The sequence below is a fragment of the Macrosteles quadrilineatus genome, unplaced genomic scaffold (assembly GCF_028750875.1).
Source record: "Macrosteles quadrilineatus isolate MER2022 unplaced genomic scaffold, UCM_ALF_1.0 Scaffold_1__1_contigs__length_201487025, whole genome shotgun sequence".
NCBI classification, from domain to species: domain Eukaryota; kingdom Metazoa; phylum Arthropoda; class Insecta; order Hemiptera; family Cicadellidae; genus Macrosteles; species Macrosteles quadrilineatus.
Genome location: NW_026542594.1, coordinates 132797089 through 132817733, shown reverse-complemented (window position 1 = coordinate 132817733; position 20645 = coordinate 132797089). Strand labels below are relative to the sequence as shown.

The 20645-nt window shown below is 33.3% G+C and overlaps 2 protein-coding genes across 7 annotated transcripts in view; one reads left to right on the top strand and one right to left on the bottom strand.

Moving 5' to 3' along the window:
• LOC128985198 (scaffold protein salvador) overlaps positions 1-10828 on the top strand; it is a 59542-nt gene extending 48714 nt beyond the window's left edge. The window contains exon 9 of one of the 2 annotated variants that reach the window (XM_054404591.1): positions 1948-10828. In XM_054404591.1, the coding sequence (XP_054260566.1) occupies positions 1948-2092 (145 nt within the window). In that variant the 3' untranslated portion in view covers positions 2093-10828. The remainder of the gene's footprint in view (positions 1-1947) is intronic. The other variant, XM_054404587.1, reaches the window with a different exon arrangement.
• LOC128985210 (uncharacterized) lies at positions 9821-20091 on the bottom strand. 5 transcript variants are annotated; one of them, XM_054404627.1, is made up of 3 exons: positions 19969-20091; positions 10646-10862; positions 9821-10004 (listed from the first exon to the last, which is right to left on the bottom strand). In XM_054404627.1, exons 2-3 carry the CDS (start codon positions 10860-10862, stop codon positions 9868-9870), a joined length of 354 nt encoding a protein of 117 aa, XP_054260602.1. In that variant the 5' UTR covers positions 19969-20091; the 3' UTR covers positions 9821-9867. The 5 variants fall into 5 exon arrangements, with proteins under 5 accessions (XP_054260602.1, XP_054260574.1, XP_054260590.1 ...); XM_054404599.1 differs by lacking the exon at positions 19969-20091 and adding an exon at positions 19691-19962; XM_054404615.1 differs by lacking the exon at positions 19969-20091 and adding an exon at positions 19811-19962.
• Positions 20092-20645: the final 554 nt, after the last annotated feature.

The following is a 20645-nucleotide window of genomic DNA, read 5'->3' as shown; positions in this document are numbered from 1 at the left end:
CAAAGACAAATAAGAAACTGTTTACACAAAAGATATGTTGTACTGGTATATCTATACTGACACATATACATTTTAATTCTGAGTTTGTTTCAATATTACAATAATTAGTTTTACATTTGAGCTTTTTAGGGACTTGTCCCTACAAGCCACTAGTTGTTTTTTATATTTCGTTGTTATTTCGCCACCAGCATAGCAATCCATAAGGCCCATTAAATTTTTTTTTTAATTTCAAATGAATTTTTCGTGCTTAATTTTGAGCCTATTTTAATTATAAAGGGATTCTGTACATCTACAGGAAAATATCTTTCTAACATTATGCGTAGATTTTCCCTGCGATGTACACGAGCTGAGGAAAAAGGTTTTAAAGAAACATGCTTGCCTATTAAATTTATAGATATGACGTTTCATCAGTTGAAACAAAAGCGAAATTAGATGTCAAACTCAAACATAAAATTTTAGGCTATGTTTTCCACGTAGATCTGTTTCAGAGTGATTAGTTGATTCATTTGTGTAAATCCTTAATTAGGAATGATAAATAACTTTTGTAGATTTTTTAAATATATTCAGAGAATTAACATTTCATTTACGTTATTAAAAAATAAAAGTTTTAATGGTAATTTCATTGTGGTGTACCATTTAATTTAAATTCATTTAATGGTAATACCAATACACAAAACCTATCTTTAATATTATTTTAATCTACTTATTAGCAAGTACTCCTGTCAGTTAGCCTGCTCCAAATACTACAAATAAAGGTATAAAATATAGTTAATGTGACTAACATGTAAAATATTTTTGAATTTCTTGTAAACACTAACAATCAACATAATTTAACTGAAGAGCTACATCGCTTGCACTTTCAAAGTCTCGCAGGGAAATCATCAGAATTATGAACACAGGACAGGATCAGAGTAGCCAACATATGTCCAATAAGGAACAAAATTTCTCGCAAACGAAATTCCAACAAACTATACCGCTAATCGCTAATTGATTATTGATTTATTAAAACAAGGTGTGTTTTGCCTAAGATGTTTAATCAAAGTTAAATAAAAGTTGAATAAACATCAAGATCATTGATGGGATTATCGCAAATATTCAAATTTTATTTCGTTTGTAAATATTATTTTCTTGAATCTCTGACTTCCCAACTCGTGGCAAGGAAATTCCCAACTTTTCTCTTTCCCTGGTTCTGGGGGGGAGGCTCCCCCCTACACCTCCCCCAAGGCGACACCCCTGACTCTGACCACAGACGACGTTTACAATTTTGCTGCGATTACAGATTTTGTATGAACCAATTACAGTATATCAATTAATGTAATTAAATGATTTAATCCTAAAAACCACCCGATTTTCATCCGATGCCCGAAGGTTAACATTTTTTAATCAACCCGGAAGAAATGAAAAATGTCTGGTCCGACCTAAGGCCCCTAATATTATTATATAAAAAAAAATAATATACTTATTTTTAGCTTAGTCTCCTAGGTCTTTTTGCCGATCGGATTGTTGGAAACAAACGGTAAATTCATCGAGTTAAAGCAATACCACATGTATTTCTAAACCCTTAAGTTCCAACCTTCGAAGAATCAGGATATAAAGGAGCCTGATGAGAGCTGCCGGGGGCCTCATCCATTCTAAATACGGCCCTGTCCATAATGTAGTATTTTTGTCCTTTCACAATAAAGAAAATTACAGACACTAAAATATAAACCACAGTTATTAACTTTGTTAAAAATGCAAATAACAACATATTAAAGTTTTTTATGTGGCATAGTGAGATTTATTTTCATTTATGTACTAAGCAAATAATTCAGTGTCCTAACTAGTTTATCTTAGGCTCATGTTAGTATTAGAATATATAGTGAAATACCAACCTTAAAGAGAAATAAATCAACACCTGTTTAAACTTGTAAACACACTTAATGATGACGTTTGTGTTTTCTTTGCTAGAGCATCACTTCTTTGTGAAATGGAGCAGAGAATGAATGCTGCTCGTGTTATCAAGAGTGGAAATAATGGTCCGAAGGTGGTAGAGCTTACATCAGATGTGTTGAAGGAGACAGCTCTCTCGCATCAGTCAGAGACCAAAGTTTAAACAGTTTTGTGAACAATGCATCACACTGAAGGTGGTGGACCATACAAACAGATTTGTTGAAGGAAGTATTTACACCAAAGTTTAAACCGGTTCGTAGTGGATCCAGTAAACAAAACCTAGAGTACCGGTAGCAAAATGTAGAGCATGGAAGATAGTAACATTTTAATTCCAGATGTATGACAGTACAGTAGAACGTCAATAATCCAGACTAATTGGGACCGAACCCCATCCGGATTATCAAAATATCCGAATGATTGAAATTACTTTGGTGGTGAGCTCTTGTTTTGTTTCTCCAGCCATGTCATCAATGTCTCTGCTGCCACACACAGATCACCGCTCTGGGTCATTGAACTGGCTGGTAGCGATTTGACTGTGAGACCATGACTACACACAATATCCCTCTTTGATGACCACTCCCCTTCCCCTCACTATGCACCATTCTCCAATCGCCCACTCGACTCAAAAGTAAAAAACTTAGTGCAAGGGCAGACAGTACAAAATGTTATTTCTTATTAGAAACAAATCCAGATTGTTGACAGTCTTGTCTTTTTACGTCCGAATTACTGACGTTCAACTGTGTCTGGTTTATGTATAAAAAAATCAGTCCAAGCTAGTAGCCTACATTTTGGAATTGTATTTCGTTCATTTTCAATATCTTTTATTTGTAACATAATACAATCAATACATGGATCATGCATTGATGACTTGATAGAACTAGATAAATCGACTATCTATAGATAAATCGATTGATTTATTAGATCAATTAGGGCTTTGCTGTAAATCTGTACAGCTATTTGACAGTAGTTTCTAAAAATGTTATACTGTATATGGTTTTGCATAACTACTGATTTTTAAAATTTACAATATATTATCCAAGTGATTTTTTTGAATTAGGCGATTCACTGTAAAAAAGGAGCACCCAAATGGTCCTGGACTATTGCTGACCTTCTTCATTTTAAAATAATTAATTTAATAATTCTTCATTTTGAAATAATTAGTTGGAAACTAAACTAAATTAAAAATAGTATTGTAAAAATGATGCACAGAATAAACCCTATTCTTTGTACAGGGTTTTAGACTTCAACAACCATTGTACGATAGGGTAAACATAAATAGCCATTACATTGAACTATCTTATAAAAAATCTCCTCATAAACTAAAACTGTGTAATTAAGAGAGTTGGAATCACCTTTTAAAATTTACATTTAAAGAATAAAGATTATTTCATTACAGATCTTATCCAGGCAGTTTGGAAACTCCTGTTAGTCCAGTTTAATGAGGGTTTATTAATTATTATCATCAATCAAATTAAATTATTTGGCTACCCTTAATTATTTATTTTGTGTGTTATCCTCACAAGTTTAGTTGTGATGAACAGTATTAAGTAAAATACTTTAACTTTAACTGCATGCATACCTTTAAAAATGTACGTTAATGGTTTTAAGGAATCCTGATTCCTACTTGCTCGTTAAAGCCATACCCAATATTATAACAGCAGCAAACACAGTTGGTACGGAATCTACCAAAACTTCCATCACCATTGTGAGAAACAACATTGTTGATTAAACAAATCAGTCCAGTTGTGCCTTAACCTGGTAAAGAGTGTCATCATTGAGTACATACGTTTAAGAGGGGACAGATAATGTTAATAGTTGTTACCGATTTTTGGCGACGTAGTTCGGGCCGCTGACGCTTGGGTCGCTGTAGTCGGTCGGTAGTGCAGTACGTCTCTGAGGACCTTTTAATCATTTAGTATTGAAAATGCATCATCAAACAACAAAACTACGACCATTGAGTGTCTACTCTAGTACGTGTATAGGCCTACTCAACGGTATCATTGATCAAATTCAAATTTATTCCCTGGTTTCTTTATTACAGTTTTTTTTTATTCTTTCTTTGAGTGATATGGATGATCGGCAATTCGGATAATTGGAGTTCTACTGTATAATATTTGTACGCTGAAGATTATGAATCACCCTCTAAGTTTGAGAAGTAGTGCTGTGATCTATCCAAGACAGAGTGATAGCTAATTTGTCTTTATTACTGCGACCTTACATTATGTTGTTCACATTTGGTCCCATATTGTAGGCTCTAGGCTGACTATTAAGTGTCAAGTGTAGTCAATGCTTTTAACACACACATTACAATAATTTACCTCTCAAATTTTCATTAGGTTGTTGTGTTTAAATTGCCTTATCAAAATGCTAAAGAGCCTAAAATGAACACCAGTTAGTGATAAACCATGTAGTTGACATAGCTTTGTTATGGTTAGCATTATATTTATAATCTATAAAATTGTTATTTAATTTAAGGCAGAGCTCAGTGGAAGATAAGGGAAGAATGTCTTTGTAAATTACAAAAGTAATTTCATTATTAGCCTCAAGTGTCATACTGTATGTATTTTAATCAATTTCTGACTTTGTTAAATACTTAAAAAAAACTTATATATCCCTTGTACCCATTTAAATTCTAACACTTCATCTCCGATTGCTAGGCAAAGTTATACCACCAAAACAGCTAGCGTGGTTAAAATAAAATAACCGTAATTTTAATAAAATGATTGTAAGTAATAACTGTAATGGTTTTCCTGGATTGGTATTAAAATATAGTTGACATTACATAGTAAGCTCGCTAGTTTATGCAAGGGAAACTGTATACTCTCTTCTTTTTTAGTGCTTTTTGCCCTCTACACTGTTACAATCGTTGAGTTTTCTTATTTTAGAGGAGTTACACATTGATATAAGTTTATCTATTAATTACCTAGCACTGCTTTTGGAATTTTTTTAAAACTATTAAGAAGTAGGTTTTAAGGCTATAGGTTGTGGCTTATTTTTTATGGTGTATAAAAATACTGTGCCTTTCACTAAACTATTTATGAACATTTTTTCTTCTACACCTTGTGAATGAGTTAAACCATCTTTGTCTAATATTTAATTGAACTTGCACATCTGTCCTAGGCGATCAAAATAGTATATTTCATCACTAGGGCGTAAAGTGACTCTTTTCGACTCGAGCTCAAGTTTTATGATCGAGGCAAAGCCCAGGTCGGAAAATGAGCTGGGAAAATGAGGGTTGGAAAGACACTTTTTGCCCATGTGATGAACTTTATTTTTTGTCATATTGCATCATTAACAAACTAAGCTAGAAAACGAAAATACTTATCATGTAAAGATGACGTCTCAAAACAACTTCCAGCTAGTTTTCAATTTTTCTAATCAAAATATGCAGCTGTTAAGTGATTAAATCATTTAGTCTATTACGATTGTCTTACTATACATTGATTATACCATCGATATGTCAAACTATTGACAAGAAACAATAACTGTTTACAACAGCTGATTGCTCCCCAGGGTCTAAAATGATTTTTACTTCCTAGGTTAAAATGCTACTTTAGACCCACAATACGGCAATACAGTTGTTTTTGCTACAGTATGACGAAAAATATTACTTTAACATTGAAAAACTTAGTACCCAAGAAAAAAATATTTATTAAAATAAAATAGTAATAATAGTAAATATAGTACTACACTAACAACAAATCTAAATAATTTTGACCATAAAAACCATAAAGATAAATATTTTCAAATACATATTTTTTACTTGGGTACTTAGTTTTTCACTGTCTGATATTCCTTCATATATAGTAGCCCTATTATTCTATTTTTCATACTTTAACATTATATTATTATATTTTCTGATCTGATACAGTAGTATAACTCAAGTCACTCTTTTGATAACCTGTATGTATTTCCCTTTCCACGCTTTCATGTAGAACTCTAATTATATTGTAATATTTCCAACTAAATGCGCTTATTATTTGATAGTCTTGTAATAAGTGACCTTAATAAATATCCTACATTATGGTAGTTATTTTTTAGATTGTAAATTTCAAATACTGTATGTATAGTTTTATTGTATAGTAAGTGTAATGATGTGATATCAGAAATTTTTTGAAAGACATAAAAATTTTCTTTAAAATGGAAACTTATATAAATTTCAAAATATTATTGTAAAAATCATTGACAGAATATACCCAATTCTTTGGACGGGGCTATTCAGACCTACAATCGTTATGCTACAGGGTAAAAATAGCAATTACATTGAACTATCTTATAAAAGCGTCCTCATAAATTAAAACTGAAGAGGCATGGAATTTTGCTTTGTGAAAATGGCATTATCTCTATTCAAAGTATTTGGATAAGACTTTTTTACTTTGAATAATAATTCACTAAAAATTCATTTAGGATAAAAGTAAAATCATTCTCTCTTATACAGGGTGTCCCGTAACTCTCTGGACACGTGTATATAGCATTATTGCTTAGGTCAAGACAAACACATTTCACCATAGGAACATCTGAGGTGCCTAGTTTCTGTCTGTCTGTATCAACCATTTTAAAATGGCGGTCATTTAAAATACTTGATGGAAAATTCAAGAAAACTGTTAGCTTTACAAAAAAAATTGCAAGAGACAAAAAAAATAGTAAATTTTATGTAGTTTTCAGTGATACCTTATTTGTTAAGAATGGATAAATAATAACAGAGAAATGTGTTCTTTTCGTAATGCATGAACACTTTTCTCCATTTTAACAATGCTAATACTCCTTTACATTGTCTACTAGAACTAGACAAACATACATACATACATGTATGTATCTTTAAATGACACACAAAAAATAATTGTACTTAAATAAAATACACATGACGAAATAAATCACATAACACTAAATCACTAAAACAGTATAACAGTAGTTTCTAAAAATGTTATACTGTGTATGGTTTTGCATAACTACTGATTTTTAAAATTTACAATTTTTTTGAATTAGGCGATTCACTGTAAAAAAGGAGCACCCAAATGGTATATAAACACCGATTTTAAATTATTATATACCACCTATTAAGTAATTTAACACACGCAGTGTGTACCCTTATTTATTCATAGTCAATTACATGACAGCAAAATGTAACATTAATACCTCTCCCTATTGACATGCCAATTAATTCCAATTCCAATTAATTGGGCCCGAACCCCATCCGGATTATCAAAATATCCGAATGATTGAAATTACTTTGGTGGTGAGCTCTTGTTTTGTTTCTCCAGCCATGTCATATGCAAAGGTGAAGACATTTTTTTGAAAATGTCTAAAGAAGTGGATTAGTTAATCAACTAATTGGTGGAGTTCAAACATTAATTGAGTGATGAGCACATTAAATAGTTATATATAAAACATATTCACTGGGTCATATGTTTATAGACTACAAATGCTATATTAATAAATTTAGTTTAATTAGTGTAATTAAAGGTCTTGTAATTTATTATCTCTGTAGGCTAGTGGGTTATTTTAAGTCAATTGAAATGTTTTTTAAGACAGTGTTGGCTCTTCTGTTACTGAGAAGTTTGTAGTAGTTAAATGAGATTGTTTTAACTAGCAATCTATCTAGATACAGTGGAAATGTTTTTTTTTAAGAGGTTGGCGGCCTCTTTTAACACCTATAATGATCAGCCAGTTGTGGCATATCACTAGACTGGTATATAATGTGTGGTCTTTACAATCACCACGTCAATCAGGAGTATTAACCCTCCGAGTGTCATGCGTCGCTGCAGCGACTCACGAACACTGTTTACGGCAAAGGCTCTATGACTGCCTGAATCGGATTGAACTGGATCGAGTTAGGTATCGTTCTTTTCCTTAAAATTTAAGCTTTCTCCAGAGGTCTGTCTCAGCGCTGTATGTTCTCTGGCTGACGTGCGTATTTGTAAGCAGCTTGGTTATCCTCGGACCGATGACTGATGTGTTTTATTACGTTTATCATTGTTTTAGTGTTAAAAATCAAAAGTAGTGATATACGTGGTGCATTATAAGAAGATTTAAGTGATTTTGAAGGGCTGGTTGATGATCCTGAAGAAGTAGGTAGTGATATTGATGTAAATTATCAGCCAGATTCCTAGCTATGGTTAGGCTATGCATTCTTAGCTAAACACAATGTACTGAAATCTGTTTTTCACTCATAACTTATTTATTTGATAACTTACCTCACTATATGATTATATATTTGTAATCCTCATAAAATTTAGAACAAAGTGGCTATTTTCAAATATTTATAGGCCTATAATTTATACAATTTCATTGAGCGCGAACTTATTTTTTTTTTGACAATTTTCCAAAATATTTTATTTTTTTTACAAATGTTCCTTATGTTTTATATATAATATTGAAGCCCATGATTTTCCAAACAAAATGGTATATAGAACAGTATAATTAACATTGTTTTTAAGCTTCTCAGATCCGTTTTAATAAAACCTTGCAAATGAGCTAAAAATAGGCAGACATTAAGGCCAAAACAAGGGACACTCGGAGGGTTAAAACAACAGCTGATTGAATCATGCAACCTGGGGCCCATTTCATAATAAACTACAAGCTAATTACAACTTGTAACTTGTAATTTCCATTAGATTTGCATTGGGCGATCAGCTGATTTACTAATAATATTAGTTTGTATTTTATTATGAAATGGGCCCCTGATTGACGGTCGTCATTTTGACCAGTTGTTGTAAGTAAAGATAAACATTTTTGCAAAATCTCAAACCGTTTAGGAGTTATTAATTCTTTTGTAAAAAACACATAAATACAGACAGACGGAAAACTAGGCATCTCAAACCCATGTTCCTATGGTGAAATGTGTTTGTCTTGACCTAAGGAATAACCCTATATAATGTGTCCAGAGAGTTACGGGACACACTATACTTTTATGCTGTATGATTTTAATTTTAAGATTCTAAAACTATATAGTTGTGTATTTTTTTAAGTAGCAAACCCGAAAAATACTAAATATAAAACTTGAAAGGATATGGTGGATTAAATAAAGAAAACTTTGCCTTTGAGAAACCCCCAACAGAATTAATTCTGTAATTGAGATTAAATTGTTACCGTACTGGTTGTTTATTTCCCTATAAACTTGTTTTTTACTTAATAAATGACTATTTTACACCATAGGTCTGCATGGCTCTGTCTAGAATAGTTAGTTATTGACACAACCATTGAAAATATTTGTGTTTTTTTTACATAAATACATTTAAAGCTGTGTTTTAATTGTATTTGGCAGCAATAGTTAGTGTGTTTACCCGATGAATACAAACCCTTTAAGAAGAAACACTTATGGAGAATAGTCAGACTGGCAGCCGAAATGAGCTTGCCCGGCGGCTGCGCTACTCTCTCTATGCCGATTCTTTGTCTCGCTTTCACTCACTCAGTCAGCTGACTTGGCCGCACGCTCGTGATATCCTACCTAGCGGCTGCCGCACAAAACACCCAAAATTCAAATTTTCCCATAAAACGCATTGCGCTTCTTATAGGTTTTGTATTCATTGGTTTACCCCACCGTGTTTCTCTTTCAGTTAAATACATTGTTACAGTTAATAATACATTGTTACAGATAATAATACATTGTGTTTATTGACTCCCAAACAGGTGAGATGTACAGAATATTAGACAAATTAGTTTAATATGTATATAATATGCTTGTGATGTGTATTATTTGAAATAAAATATTTTATTTTTGACAAAAGTATAATAAACAACATTCTAATAGAAAATTCTTTGAATCAAATCGTTGCATCGAATCGAATAAAAAATTATTTGATCAAATCGTTGCATCAAATAGAAAGGTTTTGGCTGCTTCGCACACCCCTAAATATCAGTACGGTATCACGTATATAAATAAAATACCATAACAATTCAACAATTATTTTATGTACAATCAACAGAGCACTACAGTGTCTAGCTCTCTGGAAATCCCATCTTCTTCTCAGCTTCATAATCAGGAGCCTTGTAATCAACTTTGTCTGTGATTTTAAAGCCTTCTACTCTGATTATTGTAGGATTTGGCGCATTCATGAGTTCTGCGTAGTAAGCACCTGAAAATAGTAAATGTATAGAACTACTGATAGTGTATTGATTGATAAGTCAATTATAATAACTATTTCTTTTTATTACATAGGTTATTTACTGTACATGAATGCAAACATGTTTAAAGCAAGGTCTGTCCTGAAATTAACATACATTTCGACTTGGCGATGACAGCAAATCTGGCGTCGACGATCAGTAGCGAACCTGTTAACTGAACTGTGATTCAATATCCCTTTGGTTGTATACTCTAAGATGTTATTAAACCTATTCTAGATTTCTTGTAGGCCTACTTAACATTCTGATGTGACTCATGAGCTAATGCATGAATTAAAAAGAGTAGTAGGCTACAAATGCTATATTAATAAATTTACAAAGCTCTCAACATTTTATTGACTTTCACACTGTGTGCTGAGACATAAAATAGTCAAAACCCTGTGTTTTGTGGAAAAGGCTACAAAAGAGTACTTACAGATGTGGTTAGGTTTAGTATATACCCTACCCAAATAAACAATTTAATCACTATCTCTAGGTTTAGTATATACCCTACCCAAATAAACAATTTGATCACTATCTCTGTAAACATAGACATTCACCAGCCAAATGTTTTGGAAATTTAAATAAAGTTACAAGTTATTTTAAATTTATTTACCTGGGCGTTTAGTTATGTCATCTTCAAGGTCTGTACCAAAAAACTCTGACAAGACTCTTTTTTTAGAATACATATTGTACCCAACAATTCCCAATGCATTCCATGCAAAAAAAGCATAGACAAATGATAGCCTCATCTGCCATATTGAAGCATCATATTCATTCATCGGTTTCATTCGTTTTCTGATGGCTCGACGAATCCATCTTGGCGTCCACATCTAAAGAAGAAAAACACATCAGTAGGATACTCCAAATGTCTGCCAGGAAATATCGTAACTTGTACTTACAAGGTCTAAAACATGCATAAAACTCATAGCTGAAAAAATGACAATGTCACTTATTCCTACATTGGATAGGCCTACAATGTACAGGTTCATTGTGACTAATCCCCTGATCAACAGTACCTACTGTAAAAACAAGTGTTGTTGGGTTATAGCTAGAGAGTGGGGCAGGGAGGCGACTAGTGGGGAATCAGCATTGCTTTAAATGTCTTGCAAGGCTATCAGCCCAGTTGTGTTAAAGCTGAAAAACCCCGAAGTGAATAGCTGGAAAGTCGTTAAACCAAAAGCAAAAAACAAAAACAAAACCCGCTCCCCAAACATTAACAGAACTTGCCCTATCAAATAACTTCTCCATTCTATCCGATCTCAATTCTAAAACCAATCCTCTGTTAATACCTTCCATAAACCAAAAAAACCTTGCACACCCCCCAAAAACCCATATCAAAATCAACCCAAAAAAGGGCGAACCAGTCCAAAAAACGAAGAATGATAAACATCTTTTGGGCGATTCCACCGTTAGGTGTGTGACATTCGCAGACAAAAATCCAACTTTATTGTTTAAATTCCACCACTAAATGCAATAATTGACACACAAAGTTGTATGACAAGTTACATTAGTCCTTTGTGTGTATGGTGATGTGCTTGAAATACAGTTACCTCTACTAATAATTTTACTAAAAATATTTAAACTTTTGTTACGTATGTGACTCAAAGATTAGTTAACACATTCACTGCTAATGATATGTAATACTTTTATAAATGGCTAAAAAACATAAACATTAACATGATCATGTTAATTGAGTGACAATATATCTTTAATTAAATAAATTTTATACTATAAATTGTGGATTAAAATATATTATGTAATTATATACATCATGTATTATATATCTGCTAATATACTTATGAAGCACAAGTGCGTCATTAGCAGTGAACGTGTTAAACAGTGTAGCTCATAAGGTTTATAAAATATTTCTGTGATTTATAAGCTTTAAAATGTCTATGCTATTTTTATTTTGATAAAGCATGACAAATACTTAATTTCTGTGAAAATTTAAGAAATTTATCTTTAAAACCCTAATAATTGTGAATTTTTATAAACACGTTACGTGTGTGACAGAAGATCGTTACGTGTGTGACAAATGAATCGAGAAGAGCTACAGAGGAAATATTACAATACTATTACATTTTAATAACATTTTTATTGTTCTAACACAAATTAACAACAATTGAAAACATGTTAGCTTATTATAATTAAATAATTACAGTGGTTAAAAATAAAATTGTTGTCAAAGTTTTATGGCCGAACGTTTTATTTTTTTAAACTTTGAAATATATAAAATGTCATCTAAAACAAGTTTGACACTGAACAGTTTTTTCCTATTAAATGAAACACGATTAAACATCTTGAATATGTAAACCTTCAAACTTGAAATGCCCTCTTGAGTTTACAACCTCTGGACGAGAGAGTTTCTTCATTACTTTGTCCATAGTGTAATACACCTCATCTCTTAGATTTGGCCACTTCCAGTACTTTCCAGATTTTACCATCACATTAACTTTCACTTCTGAAGATGATGTTTTTTCTAATACTTCACCTGGATAAAATTGTTCGTCGTACTTTACCAGACACCAGTCGCCAATTTCTAGGTCTTCAACGCTTAATCCAGGAGATTCGCCTTCAGTCTGAATTCTAATCAAGGGAGATGCACTCAAATTGTCCTTATAGAGAAGAACATTTCCATCTAGGTTGCATTTTATCACATGAGTTTTTTGGATTCCTACTCCTATGTCAACAACTGAATCCCAAGGGTTTTCCTGTCGTAAGGTTTCATTTATCTCATCTTGACTAATATGGAGAACTTCAGTAGATTTCATTACACTGGATGCAGGCTCATAAAACTCATACGATGATTGAACAACATACTTATCATTTTGTGCTTGGGATAGTTGTCGAACTAAAGATTTTGCTCGGCCACCAATGCCATCTACCACACCTTTGCCGTGGCTTGTCGCAAAATATTTCCAAGTAATATTTACATTAAACTTTTTCCTCAGGAGCATCATCAGGCAAACAATGTATTTGTTCTTAAATTCAGATGATGGCCCATCACTGTAAATTACAACATCTTGTTTTTCAGTTTGGAGCATAATTCCAATTAGTTTGTTTAGAAAAACAAATACAGTGTCTTTGTTTTTTTCTTTAGTGTCAGAACATATCAAGTAAGTTTTTGTGCACTTACCATTTTCAAAACGAGCAGCTGTAAACAATTGCACACTTTGGCGAGACCAGAGTGCAGATTGTATTTCATTTTGATATTCGCAGGAGTAAGCCATTGCAAAGTCAATTTGTAAAATACATTTTTGCTCATTAACATCGAAGTCAAATGCAGCTGCTTGGATACGTTTAGTTCTTACATGCTCTAAAAACGTAGAAAAGGTTTCTTGAAACAACTCAACAAGCTCTCCAGCACATCCTTCTTTAGTTTGCATTACTAATCGGCCACTTTCATTTTTATCCCACTTCTTCCAAAATACTGTTGAAACTGGGTCAATGTCAAATTTGCATAATTGCCCATTTTTGCAGACATCGCAGTTTCCTAGCCAGCATTCTGACTGGAGACTGTTGCTATTACACAGGGCGTTATCCCACCAGCCTCCATCATAGTTCACTTTCAAGGCTTTTAAGATGAGTCGAAAATTCTCATGATGTTTGCACTTGCATTGGTCCATTGGAGTGTTCTTCAGGAGCAACACATTTTTAGGCCTAAGTAAACAGAATTTGGAGAAACCAACTGATTTATCTTCCTTCACGGTATCTTTATATATAGCATAAGCCTCTCGCAAAAAAACTGTTAAATAATACTTACGCATCTTTTTTTTCTCGCCCTTTTCCCATACAACCATCTCGTCCTTTAATCCAGGCATTGTGTATACAATATCACTTCTGTAGTAAAACTCGATAACACTTTTATCAGTCTGGCTTAGTTCTGTAGTTGGGGAAACGTTATCATTACATTTGTTGAGTAGGTTTAGTCCTATCCTCTTCGCCACTCCGGTAATTACTTCAATCTTTTTTGTAGGTGAATTCGGTAGGCTTTTTAACGAACGTCTAACTGCTTTTCCCAAAGATTGAGGAGTTTTAAAAGATCTAGGACTCTTATTCAATGTTGGGCTTATTTGGTTTAGATTGTCACTAGGCCTATCAGCTTGAGACACACTAGCTTGACTATTCTCAGGAGCATTATTTAAGTTTTGAGTTTGTTTTTCGACGGCTAATCTTTTTCTTTCTCTACACTTGCGTTGCCTTTCTCTTGCTGCTTCCTTATACTTTTTCTTCTCAAACACTGTCATTCCTGTAACTTTCTTCTTTCTTACCATTTCTATTCTTTTACTCTCACTTATCTTGTAGTTTTCATAAGATTTTTTCTTATCTCGGAACCTTTTCACTCTTTCCGAAACTGTCATTGCTTTTTTGCTTGGTATTTCATCCATTTAAATTATTAAACTTAAAACTTGCACACCAAAAAGAACCCCTTACACTGAACTGCCTTACACGGGAAGCTAACAAGAAAACATAACCTCACACATAGTTTCCCTCCAAAACACAGAGTGTAGAGTACATGTGCAGCAGAGATTTCCCTCCATTAAAACAGTTGATGTTTTTTTTTCCACATAGAGGATACATAATGAATTTATCAAAATGATGAAAATAATACATTTTTGTAATGAGGAATTAACCAAAGTCATCAGGGTAAATAACATTTATAGGCCCTATGTATTAAAATAAACTAACCTATACCCAAGTTTAAATGCAAAGCGTCACATATGTAACAGTATTGTTACGTGTGTGACAAGTTTATTTTAATTAATAAAAATTAAAATACTTGAAATAAAATTTTGAAATTTTGCAAGATGTATTCCCTATACTTACTAACTTTGCATTAGCAATTTTGATGATTTTCACTGCCTTAACCCTCCGAGTGTCCATAGTTTAGGCCTTAATGTCCACCTATTTTTGGCCCCTTTGCAAGGTTTTATTAAAACGGATCTGAGAAGCTTAAAACAATGTTAATTCTAATGTTCTATATACCATTTTGTTTGGAAAATCATGGGCTTCAATATTATATATAAAACATAAGGAACATTTAAAAAAAAAAAAATTTTTAGGTAAAAAAAAAATATAATTTCGAAAATTTTCAAAAAAAAAATAAGTTCGCGCTCAATGAAATTGTATAAATTATAGGCCTATAAATATTTGAAAATAGCCACTTTGTTCTAAATTTAATGAGGATTACAAATATATAATCATATAGCGAGGTAAGTTATCAAATAAATAAGTTATGAGCGAAAAACGGATTTCAGTACATAGCGTTTAGCTAAGAATGCATAGCCTAACCATAGCTAGGAATCTGGCTGATAATTTACATCAATATCACTACCTACTTCTTCAGGATCATCAACCAGCACTTCAAAACCACTTAAATCTTCTTATAATGCACCACGTATATCACTACTTTTGATTTTTAACACTAAAACAATGATAAACGTAATAAAACACATCAGTCATCGGTCCGGGGGAACCTAGCTGTTTACAAATACACGCACGTCAGCTGTCTGCTACAATATTTTCGGAACTAAAATGAATAGCGCTTAGAGACAGACCTCTTTAGAAAGCTTAGAATATTACGGAAAGAACGATACCTAACTCGATCCAGTTCAATCCGATTCAGTCAGTCATAGAGCCTTCGCCGTAAACGATGTTTGTGCGTCTTAAAAGCGACGCGTGACCCTACACAAAGTGTGTTGTGCGTCGTTTTTATGACGCGTGACACTCGGAGGGTTAAGCATGAGGTATACAACTTTTAATACTTTTTTGTTACGTGTGTGACAATAATTGGTCCTTTACATAAAAAATATTATGTAAAATTATAAATTTTTGTGATTATTAATGTTTTTATATTATTAATATGAAGGATAAGGCTGTACATTACTAGCAATACAATTTCAAATAATTTCTAGTTAATATAAGTATGTATGTTATTTTTTAAATATAAGAATCGACTTTGATCATTTTGTACATTTATTTTTTGTTGACTTAAAATACATAATTTTTATGAAAAATGGTTAATATATTGTGCTTTAATAGCCCAGACATAAAAATATGTATAGTTGCCTTCAAATTAATGCATGTTATAAGCAAATTGGAGCAATTTTGATTTTTGGCCCCTCAGGACCACTTTTTGTGGAATCACCCTTTTGTTGAGCCTAATACCTCTCAACAAAGCCCTAGACCCGAACCAAGACCCTCTTCTCATGACATCCTACCTCACCTGAAAATATATAGTGATAGACATGGCAGGAATCTCTCTTGGATCATAGGGGAGAAGTTAAAAAGTTCATATAATGTGTCTGGTATAGTGATGGGCGATACGGGTCAATGTATCGATACTGCGTATCGATACGTATCGGAACGTGGTGTATCGATACGTGTATCGTATCGTATCCTCATGTATCGATTTTTATCTGTATCGGATAAAATATCGAATCGTATTGTTTATTTATAATTTATATATAAAAAAAAATTCTCAAATATACAAGCTGCATAGACAAATACTATGTTACTTACAAGCTTGTAAAGAGGGTTATAATAGGTTATTAAAAACTTATACAAGACCTTCCTGTGTCTTTTTTTGTATTAAACATACATACATAACCTCCAAATTCCGGTAAACCCTCAAATTGGAAAACATTTTGTTATTGTTTTCCTAATTTTTACACAAGGATAATTAATTGGACCAAAACTTACTAATAATGATGGTGGATATGCCACTTACACATTAAATAGTTGGCGGCCGTGATAATATGGACAATGAGGGTCCCCACTTCCATTAATGGTGGTCCTAGTTTTGAGGTTATTTGCAAAACAGCTGAAAATACATGTTTTATAAGTGTTTTTGAAGATTTGGGTAAAATATCAAATTTCCAATACTTCTTTTGAGGAGAGGAAGATGGGAAGACAAATTTCTTACTATAAAAATAAGATTTATATTAATAAATAAGCAATACGATATTCGATACGATATTGGCTATAGGTGTATCGATACGGGCATATCGATACACTCCCACGTAACGATACAAAATATCGATATTTTGCGGTCCTTGTATCGATATCTGTACCGATACGTATCGATACGCACATCACTAGTCTGGTACTGTTAAAGCTAATGGTAATATGGAACAAGTACTAGCTGGTATTGGTAAGGACAGAAGGCTAGATACAGTGGAAATGTTTTTTTTTAAGAGGTTGGCGGCCTCTTTTAACCTTGCATTTGCCCGTCCACATAGACTACAGATCTGTGCGTGGAACGTATCCAGTAAAGCAAGGGGTGAGCCGATACAGTAAAAAGGTGAACTGTACTGATACAATTTTTGTGGCTGTGACCAGGATCCAATCCCACAACATCGCTGCCTTGGATCCGAAGTCCGTGATGCTACCAACTGAGCCACCGACTCACCAATTGTTATTGTAGCCGGTACCAACAATTTTGATGTAACTGGGCGCTGTAACAGTTTTTTACCTGAGCAATAGCGTCAGTCCTCGTCCAACTCAAAAATTCCCTACTAACCGTGTTTTTGTCAACAAACATTTTTCAGGGGAAGCCTGAAAACCACCCGAAATCCCTTGGGCAATCTATCTTAAAGAGAGGGTGGGGTCCTCGCGCTCAAGCCTTAAGTTCCTGCACCAAAATATAAGACTGATAAGTAAAATAAACAAATTAGATATATTTGTTGACGATGAATGTCCTGACTTAATATGTTTGACCGAGCAGTTTTTAAAGGCAGAAGAAGCTGTAAACTCTACAATCAATGAATTCATGTGTAAACGTCTTTCTGCAGATCAGGAATGGTGGTGCCGGTATATGGGCCAAACCCGGAATCGAGTGCAAACCTCTTAATTGTGATGAGTTCTCTAAAGATGGCATTTGTGAACTCGCTGCTGTTCCAATAACCATTGATAGAGATGAGAAAAATTTTGCTACTGGCTACCACGATTACTAGAAAAATAAACATAAACAAAATGACGTTGTTGGCCTGAATCCTATACTAATAGCATTGAACATATGATTTGGCAGTTCCATTTAAGCAATGTTAAATAATGTTTATTTTCGGGCCAAAAACGTCATTTGTTTATGTTTATGATCCATACCGGTATTTTTCTAGTAATCGTGCTGGCTACTGACAGACCCCCAACAAACATGCATAAATAATTTTTTAATATACTACTGTAAATGAATGTATCAATAAATATTATAATCGCCGCAATGCAATTGTAGTTATGGGCGACATTAACATAAATCTTGCTTGCGATACACTTATTGCTCAACAGCTTATGTCAAACCTGGCCTCATTTGATCTTCATATCATAACAACTTATATAAGAGAAGTCAATGGGTCTCATACCGTACCCTCATTGACCATGTGTTTACAAAGCAAGAGCAACTTCGAGGGCTCTGTCATAGCTGCAGGCCTATCAGACCACAGTGCTCAAACAGCGATTCTGCATTTCAACTAGCTTCGAAAACCTGTTTTAAGTATTAGAGATCGTTTTCTAACTCAAACATACTCATCCTCATATTTTATTTCTTTAGAAAACTGGGATGAAGTTTATGGTGCAGCAGAACTGCAATCCAAGTTTGAAACCTTTTTTAAGTAAGATGTTTCTAAATATTCATTTGAAAAATCCTTCCCCAAGAAATACAAAAAGATCAATAAAAATACACCTAGAAAACAGATTCAGTCACCTGGGGTTACAAAATGTAAGGAACAGCTGTTTGCCCTCTATAATAGAACAAAAAATTTTGAATCGTCTCACTACTTGGTCCAACATTACAAACAAGTAAAAAATTAGTATAGACGTTTAACTTATTAAGGCAAATTAAGTCAGATAACACTTACAAATATGAAAAAGTTTGGGGTTGACCAAGTAATTGCTCAGAATTAGCCTACCAATGAAACTGTTTAATCTCCTACGCTGAGGATACGTGTCTGGTAACCTAACGTGGATTAGGCGTCCGGCAGTGACGTCACTGGGTTGTGGGGGCTCGGAACACCATCAAGTTACCACAACAAAATGATTTACAGCCATGGGTTTTCGTGGTGTAGTGGATAGAGTATTCGGCTGTTATACAAGAGGTATCTAGATCGAATCCCATCGGTGACACGGCTGCACTTTACTTGACGTCCTACACTCATTCGATTGTTTTTTTCGATTCAATATTTTCATTCGATATATCGTTTGGTTAGTTAGGTTAGGTTAACCTTACCTAACTAACCAAACGATATATCGAATGAAGCAATCGATTAATCGATCGATATTTTCATTCGAATGAGTGTAGGACGTCAAGTAAAGTGCAGCCGGTGACACTAACTTTTTGACCTAGATTTTGCTTAGAATGGCATTTCTTCTTAACTGTAGGCCTACATCTTTTGTTAGAATTTGAAGCATCTATAATTTTATTTTGTGAAAAGAATTTAACCTTCATTCGATTTTTGTACTATCAGCAAGTTTGGTTAGTTAGGTTACGCGTAATCCTCTGCCTATAACCTAACCAAACTTGTTGATAATTATAAAAATCTAAAAGGTTTACTAACCGAACCGATATTTTCAATCGATAGTAGCGTAGCCCAGTTAAGAAACTGTAAGTATCCCAAAAGCTTAAGTACAAGTTTTAGGCATACAGCTATAAAATAAACCTACTTACTTTTTAAACCTAGGTAGCCTAGGCCTAGTATGTTGCAGTATCCTCCCTTATTACAATTAATTTTTTAACTTACACAACTCTTTGACAGTTGCATTTTATCTATATTTTAAATTTAGGTACCTACGAGTACAGAGTCTTGACCCTTTAGTTAGTTTAAACCGTTATTTTAACTGCATTGCATAACTTCAACGTTGAACAAAGTTATAAACTTAACCTGTGAAGTGTGAATGCCTTTCTTTGATAAATCGAAAAATCAAATCTTTTTCTTTTCTACCTACCTAACCCTAACCTAACCTTCACGTCTATAAACCCTATTCGCCATTCGGTGATCTTCTTTTCTAGTTTGCTTTTAAAAAAGCTGGCATAGTTGAGTTACCATGTAGCCGCACTATTACACCTAAAAACGACTGTTTTATACATTTTCCCGTACTTTTTCGAAATGCTACACGGCTACCTTTAACTGCAGGCACGGCCACCTTTAACTCCAGGAAAAAAACTGTTTTGGTTTTTAATTCTACACGTTTCATTTTCAATATTTTAATAAATAATTTATGTTCATAAATTTAAATTCAATGAATAAAATGCGAATTAATAAGCTGATGGCAGACAGGTGACACCAGCTCATTAATTCGTGTATTATTTATTTAAATTTTAATTTATGAACATAAATTTATTAAAAGATTGAAAATGAAACATGTAGAATTGAAAACCAAAACAATTTTTTTTAAAGAGGATGGCGGCCTCTTTAATATTTTAATTGAAAATCTATTTTTGTACATTTAAAGCAGAGTCAATATTTTTATAGATCAGTGAGTAACCAAGCTTTCTTGTTCTTACAACATACACAAATACCAGCTCTAATAAATTGAGTTTACCGAGGTTGATAGCTTCTAATCAAATTAGTAATTCTGTGTTACCAATTATTACGTTTCTTTTTGCTTTTTCCCATCGTCTA

Bases quoted from the DNA above. Each gene is read 5' to 3' on its own strand.
- LOC128985210 (XM_054404627.1), bottom strand. From the start codon at position 10,862: ATGTGGACGCCAAGATGGATTCGTCGAGCCATCAGAAAACGAATGAAA. The intron at 10,005-10,645 runs GTAAATAAATTT...TACTATTTTCAG, and splicing joins TGACATAACTAAACGCCCAG to GTGCTTACTACGCAGAACTC.